The sequence below is a fragment of the Clarias gariepinus genome, chromosome 26 (assembly GCF_024256425.1).
Source record: "Clarias gariepinus isolate MV-2021 ecotype Netherlands chromosome 26, CGAR_prim_01v2, whole genome shotgun sequence".
NCBI classification, from domain to species: Eukaryota; Metazoa; Chordata; class Actinopteri; order Siluriformes; family Clariidae; genus Clarias; species Clarias gariepinus.
In genome coordinates, this window is record NC_071125.1 from 5278253 (window position 1) to 5306249 (window position 27997).

The 27997-nt window shown below is 40.1% G+C and overlaps 1 protein-coding gene across 1 annotated transcript; it reads right to left on the bottom strand.

The window, feature by feature from the left end:
* Positions 1-355: 355 nt before the first annotated feature.
* On the bottom strand, positions 356-27882 carry ago1 (argonaute RISC component 1). Its single transcript, XM_053488136.1, has 19 exons — positions 27709-27882; positions 17636-17822; positions 17427-17547; positions 17160-17341; positions 16893-17029; positions 16191-16325; positions 15579-15666; positions 14861-15008; positions 14628-14747; positions 14280-14402; positions 13197-13330; positions 12920-13104; positions 12612-12771; positions 10234-10324; positions 7925-8119; positions 5438-5572; positions 5193-5294; positions 4885-5084; positions 356-3481 (listed from the first exon to the last, which is right to left on the bottom strand). The coding sequence occupies exons 1-19, from the start codon at positions 27731-27733 to the stop codon at positions 3373-3375; spliced, it is 2577 nt and encodes an 858-aa protein (XP_053344111.1). The 5' UTR covers positions 27734-27882; the 3' UTR covers positions 356-3372.
* Between the last annotated feature and the right edge of the window lie 115 nt (positions 27883-27997).

Genomic DNA, 27997 nt, shown 5'->3' on the forward strand with positions numbered 1-27997 from the left:
CTTGTCCTCTTACTTTAGCTCCACACACACACACACACATTTCCCCAGAATATATATATATATATATATATATATATATATATATAAATTTTATTATATATTTTTTGTTTTACTTTATATATAATTAATACAAAATATAAAGTAAAAATATATATTGAATAAATTATAAGTATATATGCACTGATGTATATGCATTTTTGGTAGATGCTAAACTGCATTTCGTTGCTTAGAATCTGAACTATGCAAAAAAAATAAAAGTCTATCCAACCATCTGTTTAAAAAAAATCACAATTCTCAATATGAATATAATCCCAGTTCTTTGCCCCCATATTCACGACAAGAGTATTTATTTTATTTAATAAAAAACAACTTTTATTTCCCTTTTTAAAAAATAACCCCCCCAACACTATTACATACAGAGCCAAAATAACATTTGTCCACTTTGTGTACTTCCAAATCAGCCTGTTGGGAAGTGCTAAGATAAGGGCCGTTCTTTTGCAGTGGCTTTGTATTGCTTTTACAGTGAGGCTGAGTCAAGGTAAATCTCCAGTTCCTTCTCTTTGGGTCTAAGGGGCTTTCCTTTTCTTTTTTTCTAAAACCCCCAAATCGAGGCTCCTTTGATTTGTAAGTTAAAGTACTGCATCATGATATAAAAACCACTGGATCGGATCGGATCAGAGCTCTCACGATTAAACAAGCCCAACTGTCAGAGGTCATTTCATGTTATAAATACATTTCGACTTGATGTTGGCTCGAACATAATACTTGTTTTAAAAAGTAAACCTATTCGACTGTTATATACCATGATCACTTTAAGATTTCAACGGACCGTACCCGTGTGACGTTACGTTTTTGTCACCGAGGTGCTTTTGAGGCTAAAACAAGTGAAAGTGAAGACACCCACCCTTTACAGTGACCCCTTGGTGGGAACCAACAGGGGCAGCAAGTGCAGTTACAATTCATAAGAACGATTTACGGCATAGAAATGTAAGGAGTGTAGGTGCTGAGGATCCGGTCACAATTTAAAACATGCAATACATGAAACCACAATGACATGAATGTGTAAAGAAAAAAAACAAACAAAATACTTGAAACAATTTCATCAATTCCTGTGTACATGGTACACATCTGACAGAAATCCAGGCAGATATATAGGTATACGTGCGTGTGTGTGTACCATGGCTGCTACGTGGTAGAATGTGACTTGGGCTTTGTAATTATAAGGCTGTGTGTGTGTGTGTGTGTGTGTGAGGGATGTCGGGTGGTTTGTGCACGACCTGACCGGACGCCAGAACTTTCACATTACTACGTAGGAGAAAAAGGTGGGTACCGACATAGTGGGTATTTAAAAAAAAAAAATTAAAAATGAAGAAGAAGAAGGAAAGAAAATGCTCCTGTGTCTTTTGAGTTATTGTGATAAATGAAAGAAGGCGAGTAGGGGAAGTGTGTCACGTCCTTCTCGATGTGCGGAATGTGCAGCGTGAGCACAGAGCACTCACGACGGTTGTGGAAAAAAAAGAAGAAAAAAAAAGAGACTTTTGTATTGCTTTGTGAACAGACCAGTTTAGAAATGCTGGAAGGCTCTCGTGGAATAGGAAGGAAAGATTTGTGTGTGATCTCTTGCGTCGCTGTTATTTATCTACTGGCTGCCAGAATGCTGCGCGGTCAGTTTCCTCCTGTACAGACAGTCTGTCTGAAACAGATGCACGTTTCCAAAAGATAAGCGCCTCTCCGAATGGTCGGCATCACATTTGGCTGGTTCGGAATGCTGGTTTCTGTGTTGCGCACGTTGAAGTAACTTATCTTAAATGGATGGAAGTCCATAGAGGTCGTGTGTGGGATTTTTTTGTAATACAAAGGTTTGAACTTAGTTACTCCCCTGAATTAATACTAGCCAGGTATATTGTTTAAAAAAAAAATTTTTTTTTCATCTTGAGTAACTCAATCCTTTACCCAGGTTCGAACATAAGGAATGCTGGATGTGAGGCAGGAGAACATCCTCTGAGGGTTACACCTATCCATGACAAAACAAAGTACCCAATTAAGCTACTGGTATGTTTTTTTTTTGGATGAAACCCAAAGAGCCAGATTGAAACCTGATTGAAAGTCCGAAAATTTTGGAAAAAAAAAATTCTCCACAATTTTCCCCCTTAAGATCAAATCAGCGAAGACATGTTTAGAAGCTTGCTTCTTTAGTTTTGCCACGGGACCTACAAAAGGTATCGCTTCTAACACATAACGCCACCTTTAAACCTTTAGACCAAGCCTCCTACACGAGTCTAACTCTTATGAAGACTTGTCCATTTTTTTAGCTTTTCTAAAAGAAGCCCTTTTGTCTGATCATGTCCTTGATATGCAGTTAAGGCGATTAGCTTTCCTTATTTCTTAGCTACCTTAGCCTCGGAGCATCAGAGCAAATCTAAAGAAACAAACTTCAGACGTTGAACGGTGACATATTTTTGGCAAAATCAACTGCATTTGGGCTCTAGAGGGAAATCTGGTATTTGGGTTGAATTTCTTTTTCAAAGTCTACAGCTACCACGACCTCGCCTTGGCATTTATGTGGCAAGCAGTGGAGCTTAAGCTGCCTGTACGATCGAGAAAATGTAATTTAATTAAAATTTTTAAAAAGTAAAAATCTCACAACTTATGACCCCTTTGGACTTCCATATAACAAGCACTCTATCTACTGTTATGCTAGTGCTGCCCCTCTGACTACCCAGGCATTTATTTCTAAGTAAGATCAGCTACACTCGAGAGCGCCGGGCACGATGGCGCATCTCCCCCGCGTTCACGGCGCGCTACGGTCCGGAGCACAGACACGGACGAAGACGTGACCGCCTAGCTTGCGGTGTCTAAAAGCTAACTCTAAGTGCTAAAATCTTTCATTCAAGGCTGTTAAAAAAAAACAGAAAAAACAACAACAACAATAATAATAATAATAACAATAAAAAAGGAATAATAATAAAAGTGTCCATAGAGCAAAACTTAAAAAAAAAAAAAAAAAAAAGGTGTAGACGCCTGTTTTCTCTGCCGGATAACTGGTGCGAGACGATGCGTCGTACTGGCAGTCAAAATCTCCGGGTGAGTTGTGCCTTTGCTCCTCCTCCGTATTGCATACGAAACGTACATACGCGGTATGAAGATAGTAAACAACCATACACTTTAAAAAAAAAAAAGAAAGGAACAAGGACAAAAAAAAAAAGAAGTAGAAGGTAAATGAGGCTCAGTCCTGCCGGATGAGGACACGACGCTGTGTTGAGGTGCTAGGGATTTGTAGTGTGTACTGGCTCAAGCACAGGGGGGTGGACCAGACTTCTCGAGGCCCCCCCCCCGTCAACGCCTTCGCGAGGTACAATCGGGAGGGCGCGCTTAGGCGAAATACATGGTCCTCAGGGTGTCGTGGTGAATCTGCACGGCTTTAGCCAGAGCCTGGGGGTCCCGGCCGTTGCTCTGACCCGAGACGTGGCTTCCCTCACCGCTGCGGAAAAAGAGAGGAAAGAAATGCGTTAGTGAGCGAGAGAAACACCCACCCACTTACAAAGTGGGAGCTTTTTAAATTGTTAATGCTAATGTGTTTTACACTGTCTATCACAATAAAGATTTTCTACTTGTAGTATGACTCAAACTACAAAAAATAACGAATAAAAAGCAAACAAAAAACACAACAAAAACATACACAAAAAAAATGTATAAGGATTTTCTTTTTGTAGTATGACAAAAACTACAAAAAACTAAAAAAATTACAAAAAAAACACTAACAAAAAACTAACAAAAACAAACAAAAATCAATAAAGATTTTCTTCTTGTAGTACTACAAACTACAAATAAAAACAAAAAACAAACAAACAAACAAAAAAAAACAAACAAAATACAAGCAAAAACTAAAAAAACAAGTAAAAACCAAACCAAACAATAAAAAATAAACAAACAAATTTTTTTTTAAACAAGTTAGTGAGCGGGAGAAGCACACTGTATTGATGTGTAGTGAAGTTAAATGAGTTGTTCAGAAAAACACTTTTCCTGAGGGATGAACTATAGCGGAACTCAATCACTCTTTGCAAACAAGATGAGCAGAAAAGCATCTCAAACAGATAGAATGCAACGACACATCCTGAAGGAAACAGGCTCACTCTAACCAAACACATATTCGTTGTGGACTCGGATTCCTGTTCTTCCTTGAGATAGGCACACAACCTGATATGTTCTTCTGTTTTCTTTCTCTTTCTTTTTTTTAACGCCATGACAACTTCTAACAGCTATATTGATGGCAAGAGTCAGTTTTTGTTATTCAATATTAAAACCAGATAAGATCCTTAAGAATAATGTTATGACAAATTAATAAAAGTGCAAGAATGATTAGATGAAGCTAATCAAGTTTTCCAATCACTGCATGTGTAATACTGTCCTTGTCCTAATATACAAACACAGTGGAGGAAGCGATTTATTGACCGAAGTACGTGCGACTCCACTACGATAGGTGGCGGTATGCCCTTTTCACCTTGTTAGTATTATATTGTCCCAGCGTCTAGACTGATTTCCATATTATTTCTGTGTCTACATGCCGGAATAGCTCGACTTTTGGGTATCCTAGTCTGACTTTTAGTACAATCTCAGTTGTAACATTTATTCATTCAGCTTCTATACCACTCATCCTGTTACAGGGGGCCTGGAGTCTCAATCCATCGCAGTGTAAATGCACACATACGTTAATTTGTGAGCGCCAATTAACCTTATCTGCATGTTTCTGAACTGTGGTGGGGAAACCCACAAATCACACAAACCCCAAGGCGGGAATTGAACCCTCGACCTTTACTCAGACTCGCGCCATTAGTCTAAGCTCCTGAGCGATAAATGTGTCTTTGGCTTCTACTCGAGACTCACCTGTCGTGCTCTTTGTCTACAAGGTGGTAGCGTGCGCGGAAGGCCACGAGCCGGGCGTAGTAGGCGGGCGCCGGGATGGAGACGGAGCGCGTGCAGCGCACGTACGTATGGCACAGCTGGTAGGTGAGAATCTGGAGCTCGTCGGCTGTGAAGCGGTTGTCGTCCCACAGCACGTAATAATGCGACGGTCGGCTGGTGCCCTGGAACACGACCGGGAAGAAAAAAAAATGCGTCAGATAACTTAGCGATATAGTGTTTCTTATATCGTAGGGGTAAAGTTTTTCGGCGTCGTGTGTAATTTCGGTCACCTGAATCCCTGCATGACTGCACAGGTAGAAATCAAACTCGAAGGGATGCGTGATGCTGGTGTCGACTGTTGTTCCTGCTGGAATGTTGCCACTTTTTCCAATCTGGGGGAAAAAAAAAAAAAGCAAGCTAAGCATGTACGTGTTTAGTTTTGTTCGTTTTTTTTTTTTTCATTCTAAACCGTTGAGCATGACCGTGTTTTTGTTTGCGCTCTTGATGCTGACTCATTTAGGGAAAAAAAACCCACCCTCTCCGACTTGTCGGCGCAGAACAGCCGGGTGTGGTGCCGCTTCTGCACCACGATGTAGGTGATCCCGGGCTGGTAATCCTTCTCCAGTTTGATGCAGGCGTCTCGGATGGCCAGCAGCTCGTAGTGCAGGATCTGCAGGGACATAGATCTGGCATGAGTCACCCTCGGGCCTCGTCATCCCCATGATCTCATTCGCTCAGCGCTTCTCTGCGCTGTTCTCGAAAAAATTACCGGCTCGGCTCATGTCGCGTTCCGGTGAAACCAAACTTTTATTAAACACTGTGTTGCTAATAAATAACTCCCTCCCCCACCCTTTTCAGCAAAACAATAAATATCGAGTAATTGAGATGTCCTTTTATTAGTGTTGTTACAGTACAGGTGTCCTACTTCACTTCTTACAGACGAGAAAAACACTAATATCGGATATTTTATTCAACAAAGAACAACATGTAGCACTTTTTAATCTATATTTATATAGCACTTTTTAAGCTTATGTTCAGTTTTAACGTTGTGGAACTTCCATGAAAGATGTCAGTTTCTGTTACAGCAGCTATAAACATTCATTTTCTCTTTCTTTGTCTCTCAGCATGCCGTCTTACCCAGAAAATGCTAAATGTCCTAAAGACTGCACTAGTAGACTTACTGGCTTTTACAAGCCCCTGACGCTGGAGGCTCCTGCCGTAAATGTTAAACAAATGTCAGTCAACAATTTCATGCTTTCCGTCTATTATGTGAATCATCCGCCTCTGTGAATGAGCTGTTACTATGGAAACAAGAACAGCAGGATTTTTTTTCATGTATAAAAAAAAAAAAAAAAAAAAAAAAAACATTTCTGGCCAATCAGAACAAAGCATTAAAGACTACTGGTGTATACAACGGAACTTTATACTTAATACGAGAAGCGTTCAAGTCAAACAGGGACTTCTGATCCACTTATCTCACTGTTGCTTGGATACCACCAATGTAAAAGGTTTGTTATCATTGATCGGACTGAATTTTTCACAATGGCCCCCCAGGAAGCCCTTTAATGGCTTTTCCAAACATGTGGAAATGGCTTGGATTGAGGTCAGGACTGTACGGGGGGGTGGAGGTGGCGATAACTTCCAGCTCCTGTAATGTGCAAGTGGTGTTGGTGAATTAATGTGTCAAGTCCCGGTTTGCCTCGAACACTCCATGTACAATATCGATAGTGCTGGAGCTTAAAACCATGACAGCACCAATAAAAATAAAAAAAAATCAGAGGGAGAAAAATAATTGGGTGCATCTTCTCTTTAAAAAATTATATAAAAACTGTAATTTCAGCCGTGTTCTGTTATTACTGTAATTGCTCTGAACTTCAACAAGAACCTCTTAATACTCAGACTGAAGGAGGAAAATGTCCTTGTTGATTCAGATCAATTGAAGAACTCAGATGGATGTGGATAAGTCCAGAGCAGAGCAGTGTATCAGTAAGTCTAGCTCGCAGTGTCTCGCTGGAATCGACAAGCATGTCTTTATATCTGGAAGTCGGTGTGTTGTGTAACCTAATCAATCAGTGTGACGTAGTGCAGTGTACTGTACACACACAGCTCGTTATCAAAGCCGTACACAAACCGGCACCTGATTCTTCGCAGCAGGACCTCGTTAATACCGATACAGGTATTAACTGCGCTATATAACAGCAGACCTGACGCTCTGTCAAACCACTCTGTGGGAATAAAACTTTCTGTACTGTTGTGGGAATAGAAACTATAGCTGGTTGCCAGGGAGACGACTAGCTACAACAGCTGGGTGCTGCTGGCGCTATTTATAGCAGAACCCCTGCTGTAATAACACACAGACATCGAGTGTAGTGTAAATAACACGACCAGGACTTTATGCTGGGTCGCCCTTAACGTAACGCTGTATCGGATGCCGATTACAAAGTGGGAGCGTTTTACATTATTAACGCTAAAGTGTTTTCTTTTTACACTGACTATCGCAATAAAGATTTTCTTCTTGTAGTACGGCTCAAACTACAAAAAAAAAAACTAATAAAAAGCAAACTAAACAAAAAAAACTAATAAACAAAAAAAAACTAAACATAAAAACTAATAAAAAAAAAAACTAAACAAAAAAATCAACAAAAATTCTCTTCTTGTAGTATGACACAAACTACAAAAAACAAAACCAACAAAAAAACTAAACAAAAAGTAAAAAAACAAACAAAACAATAAACCAACAAAAAACTAACAAAAACAAACAAAAATCAAAAGATTTTTTTCTTGCAATATGACTTGAACTAAAACATTAAAATAATACATACATATAAAAAATTTACAAATAAAACCAAACAAAATACAAACAAATAAAAACAAAACAAAAACCCAAATAAAAACCAAACAAAAACAAACAAAAAAGCAAATAAAACCAAACAGAAAACAAACCAAACAAGCAAACAAAAAAACTAACAAAAAAACTGAAAAGTGTGAAGGACCAGCAATACGTGCGCTCTCCTGGTCTGACCTGTGGTAGCTGGCCTTCGGGAACGCCGTCCCTGTAGAAGATGATCCGGGTGGGCTTGAAGCGGGTGGACTTGTAGAACTGGATGAGGAGCTCACGCACCATGTAGGAGAGATCTTCGATTATTTCCTGCCGCGGCCTTTGCACCCGCACCGTGGCACAGTATCGGCTGGGGTGGGCGTCCATACTGCCCACTACCTACACACACACACAGAGAGAGAAAGGAGAAAGAGAGGTATGTAAGGAAAATTTCTTAAGTCTCAAGACAGACTGATTTAAAAAAAACGTCAAAATAAAAAGCTAGGTTATTAAGCAAAATCTACTCTAGGAACACATAAGAGCCTGAAGAGTTTTATTAAGATCCTTTTATGATATCCAGGGACCTAATGAGCGATGTTGTCTACAATCAGCAATACATGTGTCTATGTCAGAGTCATACTGTATCTGTAGAAATCTATAATGTATAGATATAATGTTGTAAAAATGCTGCCATCTAGTGGTTGAGGGAAAAAACCTAAGAGTCCTGGTTTCACCTCGCTGCCTTCGGAAATGCGGTCAGTGCTGCTGCTCACCACCACACCCTCCCCACACACACACACCTCTCCCTCGCTCCCTCTCATTCTTCTAGTGACTCAGTCGTTCGTCACTATCGCCCGCCGACTGAAAGCTCTCCAGAGCGGACAGGGTGCGAGGTGACGCGAGTCCTGATCCTGCATGATTCATCACCCAGCCTTACGCTCTCTCCCTCTCTCTGCTAACCGCTCCTAATTCCTTCCTCCTCCACCTCTGCTCCGTCTCTCGCCCACTGAAGTGCTGTTTAAAAAGCCACGAGGGCAGAACGGCGAAGCAGAGAAGGGAAACGGAGACGAAGCGCCGCTTCTAACGTCGCATCCGGCCCCCGCGGCAGAACCGTTTAATATTTACTACAGGCGTGTACAGTAGAGAAGTTTGATTAGGGGAGGAGTAGCATTCTGTCAGCTTAAAAAAAAAAAGGAGGACACACTTGTTCGGTCAAAAAACATGGGAGCAAAATATAAATATGTTCAGGACACGGTGTGGAAAAAAAATAATAAAACGAGGAAAAAAGCAAATCTAATAAATAAAGAAATTAATATAGGAGCAAAAAAAACAAGTAGTACAACTACAAAAATTTTAAAGAAAAGAATGGAAAGATAAAGAAGGGGAGGGGACTAAAAAAAATGCAAATAGAAGTAAAAAGCCAAATGCAAAAACAAAGACATATATAAAAAATTTGAAGTACCAAAAAGGAAAAAAGTAACAACACACAAAAAACTTCTATATGTGGACTAAAAAAAAAAAAGCAACAAGAGGAGAAAAAGCAAACAGAAAGAAAGATTTAAGAAAGAAAAAGAGAAAGAAAAAAATGTTTTTTTAATTAAAAAGAAGAAAAAAATAATAAAAATCAATATATGGATAAGAAAAATTAAATGAAAAACGTTTTTCAAAAAAAGGTTTTAAAATAAAGAAATAAATATTGGTTATCAGAGAAATAAAAAGAAAAAAGTATACAGAAAAGACAAAAAAGCATTCTATCGATCCTCTGGAAAAGAAGAAAAGGAATGAAAAGAATAATTAAAATAATATAAGAATTTTTTAAAGTAAATATTTTAAAAAAGGCAATAAACTATATTTTCCTGAAAAAAAAAAACAGGTAAAGAAAAAAATTTATTTTTATTATTGCATTAAAAAGAAAATTAATGCAATAATAAAGAACTTTTTTTAATGAAAAAGGAAGCAAGAATTGACTTAAAAAAAGGAAATTGATGAAAGAAAGAAAAGAAAAGAAAAGATTTAAAAAGGAGAAAAACATAAAAAAAAGAATAGGAAATGCATATGAAAAAATACAGAAAGGAAAGTTTAAAAGAAAGTTTTTTTTGTAAAATGAATAAATTAATAAAAAAAAGGAAAGCTTGTGAGCTCCACAGTTTGTGAGTCTGAAACAGTGACATCAGTCTTCACCAGTCAGAAGTCAGGTTCATGTGACCAGCTTCAATAAATTCATCATTCTGATTGTTGATTTACAGCGTCATCACTCAGTCTTACACACACACACACACACACCGTGTGCCAGAGTTTTAGCTGATGACTAAAGAGTCACACACACCTTAATGTAGGACCAGTTTATTAAAGTAAAAAGCCTCCTCGTCCTAAACTTTTTGCTACTTCTCCTCCAATCCCTCATCATCACCATCCTCCTCCTCATCATCATTTTTACATGTGTGTGTGTGTGGTTGTGTGTGTGTGTGTGTGTGTGTGTGTGTAAGAAGTTCAGTGTACAGAGACGTTCTTACTGCAGTAATGGACGGCTTTTTCCCGTCTCCGGCTGGTGGGTGTGTGACGTCGGCACCCAGGAAGATGACGGGCTGCTGGAACACTGCGGACCTGCCAACGTATCACAAACAATCTGCTCATATCTGATCACACACACACACACACACATACACACACACATCTTCCTCGCTATGTCTGTCTTTATACCCGTCTCGCTCACTTTCTCTTATATACATCTCTTTGCATCATGTAGCTCTTGTTCCTCCTGTCTCCCACTTCCTCCCTCTTACACTGTGTCTCTCTCTCCGTTTCATTTCTTCTGTCTCCATGTGTCTCCCTCTGTCTATGGCCTTCTCTGTCTACCCCTTCTCTCCGTCTCTCTCCAGGTCTTTCCCTCTCTGTCTCAATGTCGGTCTCTTTCTCTACATCTCTCTATCACACTGTCTTTCTGCCCTCTCAGTCCGTTTCACTCTGTCCTCCCCTCTCTTTCTCTGTCTCCATGTCTCTCCCTATGTTGCTACCCATCTCGTTCTCTCTCCCCTCTGTTTCCATGTCTCATCTTCTCATTATGGCTTCTTTGTCTACCCCTTTTCTCCCCCTCTCTCTCGCCCAGTCACTCCCTCTCTGTCTTCATGTCTCTTTTACCTCTCTCCCTACATATCTCTCTGTGTCCCGCTCTGTCTCCATGTCTCTCCTTCCCTCCTCCTATATACAGTGAGGTAAAAAAGTATTTAGTCAGCCACCAATTCTACAAGTTCTCCAACTTAAAAAGATGATAAAGGCCTGTAATTTTCATCATAGGTTTAGACTTCCACTCCCTCCAAAGATTTTCTGTGGGGTTGAGATCTAGAGACTGACGAGGCCACTCCAGGACCTTGAAATGCTACTTACAAAGCCACTCCTTCGTTGCCCGGGTGGTGTGTTTGGGATCATTGTCATGCTGAAAGACCCAGCCATGTTTCATCTTCAACGCCTTTGCTGATGGTTTTCACTCAAAATCTCACAATACACGGCCTTATTCATTCTTTCCGTTACACGGATCAGTCGTCCTGGTCCCTTTGCAAAAAAACTGCCCCAAAGCATGATGTTTCCACCCCCATGCTTCACAGTAGATATGGTGTTCTTTGGATGCAACTCAGCATTCTTTCTCTCCAAACACGACAAGTTGGGTTTTTTAATCAAAAAAGTTATATTTTGGTTTCATCTGATCATATGACATTCTCCCAATCCTCTTCTGGATCATCCAAATGCTCTCTAGCAAACTTCAGATGGGCCTGGACATGTACTGGCTTAAGCAGGGGGACACGCCTGGCACTGCAGGATTTGAGTCCCTGGCGGCGCAGTGTGGTACTGATGGTAGCCTTTGTTACTTTGGTCCCAGCTCTCTGCAGGTCATTCATTAGGTCCCCCCGTGTGGTTCTGGAATTTTTGGTCACAGTTCTTGTGATCATTTTGACCCAATAAGGTGAGATCTTGCGTGCAGCCCTAGATCGAGGGAGATTATCAGTGGTCTTATATGTCTTCTATTTTCTAATAATCGCTCCCACAGTTGATTTCTTCACACCAAGCTGCTTACCTATTGTAGATTCAGTCTTCACAGCCTGGTGCAGGTCTACAATTTTGTTTCTGGTGTCCTTTGACAGCTCTTTGGTTTTGGTCATAGTGGAGTTTGGAGTGTGACTGAGGTTGTGGACAGGTGTCTTTTAGACTGATAACAGATGCCATTAATACAGGTAACGAGTGGAGGACAGAGGAGCCTTTTAAAGAAGAAGTTACAGGTCTGTGAGAGCCAGAAATCTTGCTTGTTTGTAGGAGACAAAATACTTATTTTACTTAGAAATTTACCAATTAATTAATTAAAAATCTTACAGTGTGATTTTCTAGATTTTTTTTTCTTATTTTGTCTCTCATAGTTGAGGTATACCTATGATGAAAATTACAGGCCTCTCTCATCTTTTTAAATGGGAGAACTTGCACAATTGGTGGCTGATTAAATACTGTACTTTATTTGTCCCACTGTATATCTCTCTGTGTCTCTCCCTCTCTCTCTCTGTGTCTCCATGTCTCTCCATTCATCTCTCCCTATATATCTTCCCGTGTCCCGCTCTTTCTCCATGTCTCTCCTTCCCTTTCCCTGTATACCTCTCCGTGTCTCTCCTTTCCTCCCCTTCTGTTTCTTTGTGACCCTTTCTGTCTCCATGTCTCTCCTTCCCTCCCCCAATATACATCTCTCCATGTTCCTCTCTTCTCCATGTCCCTCCTTCCCTCTCCCTATACATCTCAGTCTCTCTCTCTCTGTCTCTTTCTCTCTCTCTCTCTCTCTGTCTCCATGTCTCTCCTTCCCACTCTCCCTATATCGCTCTCTGTGTGTCTCTATGTCTCCGTGTCTCTCTCTCACCGTTGGTGTGGTACCAGGATGTTGTTGATGCCGCCGAGTTTGACGTTGATCTTGAGGCAGAGGTTGGAAAGCGTCTGCGGTGACGTCTTCACCACGTTCTTCACCTGCACGCACTGAGTGGCCATTCCAAGGAGAGTGTCTCCTACACGCTTCACCTCCGCTACACACCGCACAAGTTTAATTTAAAGTTTAAATAAACACATTCTAAAGTGATTTAAAAGATGCAGTGCCAACTATTTCAGGTGTTATTGGACAGACAGTGATCATTATAGATGTGTGTGTGTGTGTGGTTTTTTGATGTTGTGTACCGTAGACGGGGGTTTTTCCGGGCAGGATAACGATGATAAGCTGCAGGCCGGAGTAGGTGTTCTTCAGGTGCCTGAACATGGGCTCCACGCTGTCGGCTCCCTGGGCGTACTTACAGAAACACGGCTGGCCCTGGATGGGCATCCCGGCGTCCTTGGAGATCTTACGCAGCTGATCGGTGAAGTTCCTTCAGGAGAAAGAGAGAGAGGACAAAGTCCGTCAGAAGTCTCCATCTTTTCACACGCTGCGCGGTGTACGAGGTAATGATCTGGGACTTACTTAAGCACCTCCTCGCGACACTGTTTCTGCGGGGCAAAGCAGGCGATGGCCCACACTTTGATCTCGATGCCGTTGTAGAACTGTTTCCCCCGCATGTCCCACACTCCCTGGTTGGGTGTAGCGATAGCTCGGTTCTGCACAAAGAATAAAGATGGACGCAAATTTACTCTACGCTGACTAACGCCACTTTAGGATTAGATGCTGAGATAAGGGTTTATTTGCTGATTTATTTATTTTTATGAATGTTTTGGGTAATACAGAGACAGTGAGATATAGGTTGTTAATGAACACTAATTGCGACTCCCCCTTAATAAATATCAGGATCTATAAATACGTATGAGAAATGTAGAATCTGGAAACTCCCTGACCAGCTGCTTGGAAACGAGCCGATATTTTTACCAAGTTGACGCCAATAAGATTTCACCTCTGTCTTATTTTATGTTGTCATGTTTTCTGCGACATATTTTACCAAATCCTAATCTGTTTTTAATTATAAAACCAGCAAAGAGAAAACAACAGTGATGATCCGTGGATGAACTTTCAAAAAAAGAATAGCCTGAAGGAGCAATTTTAAATATACAAATGAATACCTTTTTATTTTATGTTAAAATCAAAATTAGATCCAGACTCCATCATAATAAAAAAAAATATATAATAATAATAATAATAACAATAATAACAAGAAATGGATTAAAAAAAGATTAAAATATGAAAGAAATAAAAGGATAAAATATAAACGATAAAAAATAAGAATAACAACTCAATCAAAAAATATTTAAAAAAACTAAATATTGACAAGAATGTCATGTGAAAAGTAAAAAAAAAAAACAGAAATGATTTACTTTTTTTTTTTTTCATATTTTATAGCTGATTGCTGAACAATTTTTTTAAACACATTAAAAAAACACTTTCTGAACGCTATTAGAATTTGATAAGCATGATAAAGTAAAAGATTATTATTATATTATAAACTTACATTTATCCAAAACTTCTATTTCTATGATCAGAGTGTTATGATCAGTTTTTATTCACACATCTGAGCAGCTCGTAGATGAAGATGTGTGTGTCAGCCGTGTGTCTTACCCTGCCTCCGTACTGCAGGATGGGAGCTGGGAGGACTCGGCCCGTCACCTCCGCCATGTCATCCCGCACCTTGATCCCGAACTCTTGTATGTAGGGGTCCAGGTTAAAGTTAGCGTTCTTCATCTGAACAGATTATAATTAGAAAAAGGAAGTCAGAAGTGCCAATTTATTACCAAACATTACCAAACAACTACATTTGATGATGTGAATTATCTGGGAAAACCTAAAGACATGACGGATGCAGTGATAAGAGTCGATGGATTACGATGTCGCTTTTGCCTGAATGTGACACTAAAAGAAACCTATGTGTTATATTTCTACCCCTGGACCTTAGAGGGCAGTGCTCACCAGCCTGCTGATCTCCTCCTGTCGGTCCGGTGCCGAGCGCGCTGTGGCTTTGATCATAGTGGACGTCTGATTATCGGTCAGTTTCTTGATGCATCGCTGTCCTGCTACGATGTTACACACCTGAAAAGAAAAGAAATGAAAAAGATTAGCAATTGAGATTGTGTGTGTTTTGTCATGAGGTTTAGAATTCCAACAAGAAGAGAAGAAGCGTTCCCGTGACGAGGACGACTCACCTCCAGGGGCAGGTAGGTGTGTTTCTGCTCCTGGCCCACCTGCAGACACGGCAGGTGAGGGTACTTCAGCTGCAGGTTGTACTTCTGTTTAAAATATTGCGCCACTGTACACTCCACCGTCTGCCCGCTTTCCAGCTGCAGCGGGAACCTGCGAAAAAAACATCCATGTTTATTTCTCAATAATAAAGTCTAGTCTATGATTCACGAGTCAAGTCATGATTAACTTGATTAACATTAATTACAACTCCATTTATCTTAGATATTTTAAAGAAGTTGAATAACGAAGGCTGTACAGAAATACTTGTGTTGTCTTTGACTAATATTTAAATCTGTTTGATGATTTAAAAACATTAAAATGTGACAAACATGCAACAAAATAAGAAATCAGGAAGGGTGCTAACACTTTTCACAACACTGTACATACATGTATACATACATACATGCACACAGAGTCAAAAATGGTATAATGTACATTACATTAATATAATATTAATATGAAGCAGTTATCTCTGTTAAATATCAGTTAATAAAAGCGCTATAACCAGTTCTGCATTACATTCGGTACAGCGCTTGTATAATAACAAACCGACCGTTTAGTTACATTTAGTGCATTATACATTTAGTGCATTATAACTCATCTCTGAAAAAATGATCTAGAAACACGTAAAAAAAAAAAAAAAAAAAAGAGCAACTTCATAACTCGGGTCCACACACTCACGTCTGGTGACTGGCAGGACGACGCGTCACGTTACACACACGATACTTCCTCTTCATCTGACCGCAGTGTGTCACCTCCACCTTCAGGCCTAAAAAAGAAGCACACGCAAACACACTGTGATTAATTTCTAAATATCAGCACCAGCCCAGCGTTTTATTCCATAAAGTGAAATACTGTACAATAAAACTACATACTCATGCTTTATTTAATTACACTTTCTAATTTAAAATTGTTTCACTTTAATGCGACAAGTCATCTAAAAAAAATACAAATAAAATAAAAACTGTACATATGTAAACGTATTAAAAGCAAAGACCAGCTGGTGCAGTAAATTCATTTAAATGTAAGCGTGTTGCTCAAAGGTAATGTAAAACAAACTTTTTTTTTTATAGAAATGTTTGGGGGAACAATTCAATCAGACCTCATATACACCTACACTTACTTCCAGGGCTTTTAACGTCTCCCCCCAAAGAGAGGTTACAGCATCACCCGGGGATTGAACCAGCAACTAATGCTAAAGACACCTTAGACGCTGACACCTAAATCCCGACCACAATCCCACGGAGATGACGTCTGAATGGTGAACTTTTAAGTGTGTGAGATGTAATTCACCCTTGATTTCCTTGGTGAAGCGGACCCTTTGGGAGTCGGTTAGGGTCTTGGGTTGCTCGTCGATGTTGCGGATGTCCAGGACCTCGCACATGAACTCGATGACGGGCTGGGCTTTGTAGAACGCGGTGGCTGACACTGCAGATAAAGAAAAAAGAAAAAAAACACTTTATGTTAATGACTTCTAAGGCTATATTCACATTACTGGCCCGAAGTCAGATTTTTGTGGCATGGATCTGTTAAAACGCACAAATCTGACATTTTCCAGATTAGATTAGATTAGGTTAGATTGTAATCCGTGCGACTTTTTGCCTCGCTCACTTTTAGCCTCGCTCGCAACAGCTGATAAAACGTTAAAAGTTAAACGTTAAAAGTTAAACGTGAAGCGTCTGGCCTTCTTTCTTCTTCTGGACCTCAACAAATACAGCCGACTAACTTCTTTCTGTCCTCCAGAGCAAAAGCCCTGAGCTTGTTTTTGCTAAAATCACATCCACATGTTGGAGATGAATGAGTGGTCACACAAACATGACAAGCTTTAACCCAGACGGTGCATCGGTGATGATGTCCACCTTAGAGTCAGAGATGAGTCCCTCGTTATTATGAACGTAAACCGTCTTGATGTGCAAATCCGATTTGAACAGAAAGTATAAATAAATAAATAAATAAAATTGAACAATGTGGCTAGTCAGAAACAATGCCTTTTACCATCGATGTTAAGCATCATCTTCCACATGGCCGGCCGTACGGATTGATGGAAGCCGAACCAGACCTCTCTTCCTCCTCCCAGAGGATGATAGTAGCCTTCGGGTGGAGAGAAGAAGGATCGGCCCACTGGAGTATACCTGCAGAGTCACGGAGAAGTACTGGGTTAATATGGGACAAAAATTGTGTATTGTGTATGAACATATAAAATTTTTAAAAAATTTTTATCATCATCCTACTTAGCACGTGCACTGCTGTTATCTCACGTACCTCATGGACGCCAAGTGTCTCATGGCAACGTCCAGAGCCTGGACCGAATCCAGCGGGACCTGTAGCCGCCCGCTCACCAGCGTCTCCTGCAGCAGCCGCCACGACACCTTCGCCAGCCAGCGGATGGAGACCTTAAAGATCCGGTCCTTCCCCTCACCCGGGATGGTCACTTCGAAATCCACCTGCGATACCACAGAGCACAGGGTCAGAAACGTCATGCCCAAAAAAAAAAAAAAATACAACACATAAAGACGGGCTGTGCCGGACCTTCTCGCTCCCTATGGGAAGAGCCAGGACCGTGTAGATGTTTTTCTTCCCGTCGTATACCGGCTTGCGGTCACCGAAGAGCTGTGGTTTAAAATGCTGGACCATGTACTCCACGACTTCCCTGCGGCACACAGGAGAGGAGGAGGGTATTAGTGTGACGTAGAAGCAAGATGTATTAAGACATGTTCCATGAGGGACTGCGGTGGTACCTGTTGACCCGACGAGGACACTTATCAGGTTTGATATCGACCTCGTAGTGATAGACATCCATCTTGGGGATCTCCACTTCAAAATAGTTGGCCAGCAGCTTGATGGGCTTCCCGACGGTGCCCATGCCCGGCCTCCGGGGAGCCTGGAAGACCTGCTGCAGGGGCGGGGGGTACGGCCCCATGGGCACTAAAGAAAAGAAAAAAAAGTTATTAATTAACATCGATCATACAAGTCACGAGATTGATTGCTATCACGACGTTTATGTTCAATATTCGTTACACAATTCACCACAGCACCGGAGGTAATAGTTTTTGCACCCATGAATGATAATTAAATAAGTAAAAATAATATATATATTATATGCTGGAGCAACGTTGTTATACATGTTTATCATGTCTGCATAATTATGTACAAAATCACAACTTTAAAAAAAATTAATAAATAAATAAAATTACAGGAGAATATACGCATGGCTGTAAAGAAAGAAATATAGTACAAGAGACCAGTTTTCAGATGTTAACAAAAAACCTAATGTACGCTTCTGGGATTTGCATAAAAACAGAAAGGAGCGAGTGTGACAAAGTCACCAGAAGAACTCATATTCTCCAGGAAGCTCATTAAACCTAACAGCTGTTTTACTTATAGTACTGTGCAAACCTGTGTCTAAAACTCCTGATTAGTTTTCACTCCAGATATTTACTGGTTATTTTATTACTCTTTATTGCTCGTTATAGTTTCTTTTATGCAGAAATATTTTCACAAGCATCTTTTGCTTATGGCATATTTTTGTATGTGCCCAAGACTTTTGCACAGAACTATAAGTAAAACCGCTGTTAGGTTTTACTGAGCTTTACTTTTGCACAGTACCGTGTATATATAAATATACATACATACAGTACATACTAGGGTTGTGGTTGTGTGTGAGACACACTTCTGCAGAATGCTAATCCTATTTGACCTGCATGAAAAAAGAAAAAAAAGAGAAAAATCCTGAAGATTTTCTACCGAGGCCGGCTTGGCTGTGGTCTGAAACATGGGTCACAATCGACTCCAGTGTGCTGAAAAGCTCCACGAGCAAGCTGTAACCAAAAAAGGATTTTATTGCGATGAGGAACTCTGCAAAATAAAGTAAAATCGGGAATGTTTCCCTTATCTGTGCGATTAAACTGGTAAACATGTGACACGCTTGTGTCCCATATTAACAAATCCTGCCAGGAAATACATTTACAACAATCTGAAATGATTAAAATGTGTTATCAAGGAGAGGAGGTCACACCTTACGTTTTCAAACCGATCTACTTTCCTAACAATGAAGGAGGAAGAAGAACGAAAAACTTTACAAATCAGGATGAGTCTGGTGTAATTTCTTCAGTGTCTCTCATCTCATTTCTAATAATTATTCATAACACCTCATCATATGACAACATCACTGAGAGAGTGACAGGAGCCGATGTCATCCCTAGGGATGAGATCACACACATTACTGCACGAGAATGTTGATTAGTGTGAGAGTATCGGTAATGATGAGATCATCGTTACGGCACACTGAGGAGCAGAGAGTAACGAGAAAGAGGCGTAGATGGAGAGCAAAGAAGGCGATGCAGAGAGGCGGGAGAGAATGATACGGAGCAACATGAGGGACGGGCTTAAACGACCAACCTGAACGAAGACTTTGTGGACGAGAGGGGACAAAAGACAGAAGGGAGAACAAAGACATGACGGATGGATGGGGGGTAGTAAGAGGTCGGTGAAGCATGAGAGGAAGGGAGAGCAAAAGCATTTAAAGTTGATGTTTTAATAATCCAGCTTTGGAAATACCGCTTAGAGAAAGTGTTTTGATCTTTTGGAAGGCCGTCAAGTCAAGCCTATTTGTTCCAGATAAACAAAAACAGTCGAACAATCAAAACAGATGTGGGCAAAGTACACAGATGTTGCGCTTGGGTAAAAGTAGAGAGATCTCTTAAATGTAACTCAAGTGAAAGTCCTCCATTTACTGCGTACAAAATTACATAGCTAGTATTGGTAGCCCTTTTATTGAAAAAGTAAATAAATAAATATTTCTCTCTTGCTCTCTCTTCCTGATTGTGAACATGGTGTTTCCTTCTTTGACTGCATCCGGCTCCGGCTCTGATTTCGAACACCTGTTACGTTATTAGGTGTATCTCGAAGGAACGGGAAGTCATGCAATTACACAAAAGTCATCAGGTGGCTTTTAATTCCTGCATCAAATGTAGCTGTATTTTTAAGCAGAGTAAAAGTTAAAAGCATCCTCTAATAAAACAACAAGTGCAGTACAGATACATGAAATATATCCGCAAAATATGTCAAAGCACAAATATGTGAAAACAACCACAAATTCTATTCCTGAACGTAAAAAATAAATAAATAAATAAATAAATTTAAAAAAAAAGTTAAAATCGTCTTAACTGGGTGAGAGAGCAGTCAGAGTATTATTCGTTTTACTAGTTCACAAACTTTTTACTGGGATACTTTTCAGTAAAGAGCTTGACTCAAGCAAACATTGAAAAAACATCAGTTATACTGCTATGAAGTGCATAGGGAGGAATGGTGCTAGGATGCTAGCCAAAAACCTTCACAAGGGGATGAAAACAAACAGATCAAATCAGGAAAGGGATGCGAATTATTACAATATGATACTGACAGTACCTCCATAAATATCGATATGTTTCTATAGAACTACAACAACCTGTTAAGTAAACATTTATACATAAATAATAAAGGTCGAAGCTTAATTTTATTCAATACTGAATAAAATTCTAGCTTGAGCTCTTGTTTTTCATACATTTAGCCCAGATTTTGGTCAAACTCTAATACAATGTTATGTTTATAACATTTCTTTTTTATTTTTTTTTTTTTTACCGATTTTCTCCCTAATTTAGTCGTGGCCAATTCCTCCCCGTCACTAGGGGGCTCCCACATAAAGGCTACTAATACCACTCAGCCGGGAGGGCCGAAGACTATCACGCGTTTCCTCCGACGCCAGGTTGAAGCCAGCCGACCGCATCTTTTTCGAACTGCTTGCTCACGCACCGTTAGGGACGGAGTAACACACTCGGAGGAAAGCGCTAGCCGCTTCTTCCGCGTGCGTGAGCTCACAGACGCCCCTGATTGACTGCAGAGCCGTAATTAATGTGGGAGCACAAAGTACCTCTCATCCCTCCCCTTTGAGAGAGCTCAGCCAATCAGCTGTCTCTAGGCCTCCAGCTCCGGGATTGAACCAGCGATCCCGGATGATAGGGCGAGCACTTTACCACTGCGCCACTCAGAGGTGCCACTGTTCATGACATTCCTAACAGTAATCTGAGTCATGTGATTTTTTTTTTCATATCACCCATTTCTAGTAAGCAGTGTGCTCGAGTTACACACAATAAAACAAAAAAGTTAGTCATAGAAAATTCCCCAAAAAAACCAACTTGATTGTATCTTCAACTAGTTAGCTACTTGATTGCATTAGTTACTAGTTAGCTATCAGGACTTTTTCAGCTAAAACACTCCCGATGCGAAAACTTAACCAAAGTTCGAGACTTCTTAGCTTCCCGCCAAGCTAGTGAACAAATACAACAAAACTTTAATCAGACAAGTTAAAACTACAATACAACAGTTAGTTCCGACCGAGTAATCAGATTGAAAGAGTGCCATTCCATGAGTGGCGATATAGAGCTTAACGTATAATATATCTATCACCACACAGTACTGGTCAGAGGAGAGAGCAGCTGCCTGCCAAAAGCAACATTTAAAATCAGTCACAGGAGAACTTTTAAGCAAGGAAACACATCTGATGTCATCCTAAACAACAATTTGTCTCCCTATTAATAGCTTCTTGGTTGTTTTGAATTGCCTCCGAACGTCCATGTTTTTTTTGTTTTTGTTTTGTTTTTATTTTACATCTCGCGCAAGCTACATAGCTAACTAGCTTCCTAACGCCTGATTCCTAAATCCCTCTCTAGGATCACTTACTTGGTTTGTGGAACAAGGAACTGTACACCATACGTAGTGCACTAGCTTTCCATTTTACTTTGCTTCAGGACCTGTAAACTACCAGTGCTGATAATCTAAAGTGGAAAAAGTGGAAATATAAACTATGTCTCGTAAGGCCTGTGTACAAACTCCTTGGTTTATTCTCCTCGTCTTTTGGTTACATAATTTACTTTGGTTACACAATTTATAACTACTTTCACACTTGTTAATTGTGTGCAAAACTGTTGGTCACCAGCTCCACATTCACGTTTAATTAGTTCCACCTGTCGCGGGAGGTTATACAGAGGTTATCCAATTATAATCAGCTGATGATAAATAAAACACTTTGTGAAACTGTTGAATAAAAGCAATAATCACACTCTGTTGTACTCAATATCAGCATGGCGGTGATATCTCCAGTACTTGTGCTACGCCCTCGTGCCTAACACAAATATTAGCATCAGTGCTGATATTCAGTACAACAGCACTCCTGGTCATGTGATACATGCTTAAGTATCAGACTCCTTTTCTGATACTATCGTTTTGTTACACACTCATGTTAAGGATCCTAGGATATCTTAGAACTTCTTTTGTCTAAAGTTGGACCATGATTTCATTCCTTTCACAAATGTTCAACGTGATGAATAAAATAAAATAGAAATAAATAAATAAAAACAGACATTTTTTTTTTTATATTTTAATTAAACTGTTTAGTGTTGTTTGCATTCGGTATTGAGCTGTAATAAGTGTTGGGGTTTTAACTTAGTGTTGAGTTCAGTGTTTGGTTTTCCAACTTTTCCCAAATTCTGTCTCCAAGTTTCCTCTTGCTCAACAAGTTTAAGAACCTTTAAGAAAGAAAAAAAAACAAACAAAAAAAAAACTTCACTTCTTTATCTCTCAGTTGCCTTTCGCACGTGTCCTTCTGACAAGTCTACAAACCTCCCACAACCCCAGTAAATCAGTTCTACAAGTTACACTCTGGACTTTATACTGTGTGACGTTTAATTAAGTGTTTGGCTCTAAACCGTGTTTGTTATCACACAGCGTTTAGTGTTGTTGTTTGGCTTTAAGTTTACAAACTTCTGCTTTCAGTTTCCTCTGACTTGCACATGTTATGACAAGTTAGATAATTACACTGAACTTGCAATATGCATTTTACGTTTCATGCGTTTGATGTTGGGCTGCATTTGTTTTTGGTTTTTGTTTGCTCTGATTCAGTGCTGCACTTACATGTTTGGATTTTTAACTTGGTTAACTTTTGCTCGGTTTCCTTTCTTATGAAATTTGTCTTGACAAATCTGCAAACCTCCCAAACCCTGCATAATCCACAATACATTTGATATGTTTCACCGTATGCTGTACCTGTATGCGGGTTTAAGTGTTCGGCTATAATCAGTGGTATCAGTGGTATGGATTCAAGTTTACAAACCTCTGCTTTCAGGTAACTCTCGTGCGAATATGTAAGTAAACATTAAGCGTTGGGTTGTCCTCTCAGTGATGGGCTGTGTTTGGGTTTGGATTTCATTCATTGTAAAAAAATTAAATAAATAACAACAACCAAACACTAAGAGCAGCCAAACACAAAACGGAGGTAAATACTGACTAAACAGAAGTAAAACATAAAACCATACCAAAACTTGAAACCATACCAAACACTGATTAAAGCCAAACGCTTAAACCTCACACAGCATCCAGTCCAGGATAAAATAAGCCCAACACTAAAAGTCTCATTCTAAGACACATACAGCCCAATATTACCAAACACAGGATGAAGGCAGGGTTGGGCTTTATTAGTGTGCTGTTGTTAACTTTAATTTTTTTAACCCCCTTTTTAGTGTTGGGTTTGGCGTTCTGTTTTTTACCATTAACTCTCCATTTCTAGGTTTTCGGTTTATTTTTTCTTGCTTGTACTTTTTTGTCCCCCCAAAACATAGTTAATTTAAAACCCACACAACAACAAGCACGACTAACAGCCTCAGCGTGATTAACAGCCTTTAGTTTGCCAAGCCGTTCCAAGTTCCTCCAGACATTTCGAAAAATTCCCAGAAAATCGAAAATAATATACTGTATATATTATTTATTTTTAGAATTTGTACAAATTCAGCTTTTTCTTTGTCCTCTAGCTGAACTTGTCTTGCTGAGTTTAGACACCTGTTTGTGCTGGGGTGTATGCGTAAACTCTCAAAAGTAACACAAGAAGAGCGCCGACTCCTGCGTTACCGATCATGTTTTTTTTGGGAGAGAAAGCGAGAGAGTCAGAGAGAGAGAGAGAGAGAGAGAGTAGGAATTGGAGAAAGTACAAGAGCGAATCTGAATCAGACGCCCCCACATCACCGACATGTCGCGCACAAACGCAACGTCCCCCCTATACACGCACACGACATTCCCAGCCTCACCATGGCGACTCCACAGCAACACACATTGTCATGGAGATGAGGCGACCCGCGGGTGTGTGTGTGTGTGTGGGGGGGTTTGCAGAGCTCGTTTTGCGCCATCATATTTGGATGAGGCTATCAATCTTTTCCCCCCCAAAGGACTACTCTATGGGACGCGAGCGAAATCTGATTTGAAGAAATCCGATACGATCGCTTAGTTGCAACCGATGCGGGTCAATTGCAATCGAGCGTGTGTGAGAGCTGGGAGAGGAAAACTGGTGTTTATACACGCGTACAAACACACATACTGTGGCCAGAAAGAAGGCAGATGGTAGGAGTGAGAGCCAGAGCCACAAGAGTGAGGACAATAGTCCGTCCCTCGTACCCCACCCCACCCCACCCCTACTTATGGGATAAGAAATGGAGGGCAGCAGAAACCCAAGCTCTTATTGGCTTGCCGTTTGGAGTCCAGATGTCTTGCTAATGGGCGTTGCCCTTCACCTCGCATTCAGAATTTACATTCAGGCAGCGAAAGAAACTTTAGGAACAAATATGATGTCAGACAGGTGGCCTGCACGCACGGCGCACGTTTTAGCACAACTAGACTCGCGCAATCCAACAGCAATACTTTATTACGGCCGTCTTTATGAAACCAAGCGGGGTGTTTCAGGGTCATTTTATTTATGTCTCTTACTCTATCAGATCTTCACAAAAGCAACAGGCAACCGAAAGCAATTCATGCACGTGAAAAATTGTAAGTTATAAATTGAACTCATGATATCATGTGACACTTAATTTTCCCAATTTTTTTGAATGTTTGTAATTTGTGACAAGTTTGAGTTTTTAAAAATTATTGGAAAGGAGAACTGCTTGGTTAGCGCTTTAAAATCATTTCAATATAGAGGAAAAAAATAAAAAATATATATATTTCTCATCAAATTCCAACCAGGCGCTCGACAATGTGGAGTTCTCAAAGTTCAGCCTTAAAATTTTTTTTTTTATAATTTATATTTATATATATATATACATATATATATATATATATATATATATATATATATATATATATATAAATTGCCACATTTTTTTTTAAAGAATTGTAACAGAATCGCAATACAAATCGAACCAGCACCTGGGGATCACAATAATATTGTATAAAGTGACCCCGTTAATTCTCATCCCTGTTGAAAAGTCAATCCCGTACACTCCTGTGACGTAAGCATTTCCTGTGCAGTTGTACTGTGTATGGTTGTGTATGTGACAAATAAAATTTTAATTTGAACATTAAACGCGGCAAAGAATTTTAAGCACCTGATCCATATACAAGAAACACAAAAGATTGGATTTACACTTGCGAAAAAATCGTCTGCTGCTGCACTCCACTTGGCAGGGGTCGTGTGCTGTGTTTCCACAAACTTACACTCGTGCTTCACAATAAAAACAGTTTGTGCCTACAGTTTCACAATCAAAGAAACTTTACAGTTGCACTTGTTTAGCGGACAATTCTAACTGATTTTACCTCAGAAACAATTTCTAATGCGCTTCAAACTTTTAGGCCTCGCCTCCCACTTTAAGTCTGACGCTAGAAACGGAAGACAACCAGACGCCTCGCTTTAGCTGTTTTATCGGATATTGTTAGTGCTGCTTTGAATTCCGTGCGCGATGCCACTGGAAAATTTAGGACAACGTACGAAAGTGAAAAACATCAGATTTGTGTGTTGACAAATATAAAAAAAATAATAATCAGATCTGTGTCACATTAGGATAAAATAAATCAGATTTTTGTCACTTCAAGCAGGTAATGTAAACGTAGCAGGTAATGTGAAAAACCTGAACAAACACAATACCAAGAATAGCTGTAAAACTTTTATTAACTATACAGTAAATAAAGAAATGAGATAATCAATGGTTAGGGAGGTTTTTTTTTACCCAGACAGCACATGCTTTGGCTTCTTTTCCAAAAGCAAGTGGAAAAGAAAAGAAAAAAGATGACAGAATGTCATGTGATCTAAACCCAGCAACCCAAATGGAATGAATCCACAGTGTGGGCTAGGAAAGAAAAATATAAAAAAAATTTAAATATTGCTTCATTTCACCATTCTCTCTGTGTGCGTTTTTCTTAGAAGTGACCCTAGAAGACCCTAAAAAACCCTGAAATGCTAACCACTAATTCACCTATTAAAGACCTGACGCACACAAAAAGTTATACTTATTAGAGACAGGGAAAATGATTTCAGGTGCCCATCGTGATTTGTTCGGGTGGCAATACATGGAACTTGACATCTATCGCTGCATTAATTTTTTTTTTTACACCTGTTTGTAATTTGAGGCGGTAAAACATAAGTTGCAGTTCCTATACAATCCTACAGGTGGTGCTCTAAACTATTCACACATTAACAAACAGTAGTAGGAGTAAATTATTTGCCACGATCTATCTACAGTACATGTATCACTGCACTGGTTTTTGTTTTTTAATTAATTTTATTTAACACATGATTGCATTTAAGGTGGTAAAATAAGAGTTGCAGATTCTCTATATTCTATTATAAACTGTATATTCTATACTACATGGAAACTATTCACACACTAGCAGACAATGGTACGAGCAAATTATATGTCGAGATTGTTTAGAAATGTAACGAATCCTGTCAAAAAAAAACATTAATATCGAAATGGATATTTATAAAAATCTTGACGGCTACAGAACAGCAATACAAGTCGAATCATCACCTACATTAGGTATCGCGAAAATATCGAATTGTATCACCTGTGGTGATTCTCAACCTTAACACTTATACAATAATATACTATGTTTAATATTTTATCTATACGTACCCCCGCACTGACTTTTTTTTAAATACATATGTTTTGCGGTTAAAGTGGTAACATGTTGCAGTTCCTCTATGATCCTACAGGTGGTGCTCTAAACTATTCACGTTCTGAGCGAATGATTTGTTAAGAATTGTGACGAATGAATGGAACCAGGATATTTGAGATACATACTGCATCGCCATACAAATCAAACCGGCGCCTGGGTACCGTGATAACATCGTATCGGCCGGTCCCACCTTCCTGAACTTCGCACAGCAAAACAGACAGGCAACATTCATGCATTTTAAAGTGTGACTTTGTACAAGTTTTAGCACTGACACAAATCTATACTTTAGACCCGAGCTAGTCCCGAATGCCAGTCCAAGGCTTACACTGATCCGAGGTGATGTTCGTTATTGACTTTATGTTGACAGAATGAGACTTGCAACCCACTGTCTCCTGGGATCTTGCCGGGATGTGCAACACGAGGGTACCAGAGTGTGTGTGTGTGTGTGTGTGCACTCAGTGGGCGTGGTTTAATGCAAGCAAAGAGGGTAGTAGGGATGGGCCTCTTATTAGGGTTTCAACTCACCCAGGATTCCCACGACCCCCAACTCCAACACCACCTGGTCACACTTTTGTGTGTGTTTGCAAGTTATGATTTGCAGGATGCATTTTGGAGGTCACTACCCTGACTGTTGGGTTAAGCTACATGAGATCCTGGTGCTGTTGTGTGATCAACCCAACAAACAAAAACACAGTCCTTGATGCTACTCAGGACTGATAAATGTGCAAATTCTCGTGCATTCGCCCTGTACTACTTTGCAGATAAATATGCATGTATGATGCATGCTTCTGCACAAACCCCACGACCCCTCTGATCAGTGCTTGTTTTGTTTTTGACCTACCAGCTCCAGACGGTCCCGGCTCCATCCCATCCACTCAGGACGGTTAAACCGCCACGGCGGTGAACCCGCAGGCTGCGTCCGGCTCTCGGGCTCGTTCCCACGGCGTCCCAGCCGCTCTTCCTCCCCTCCGTCCGTCCGTCCCTCCCTCCCTCGTTCCGCGGACCCCGAACACAATAGCTCCCCTTCTCTTCTCCTCTCCGCTTCTCTCTCCAGAGCCTCGCTCCTGCTTTCTCTTCCTCTCTCGCCTGCTTTTCCTCCGCGCGGTGTGTTTACGCTCCTGCCCTCCGTT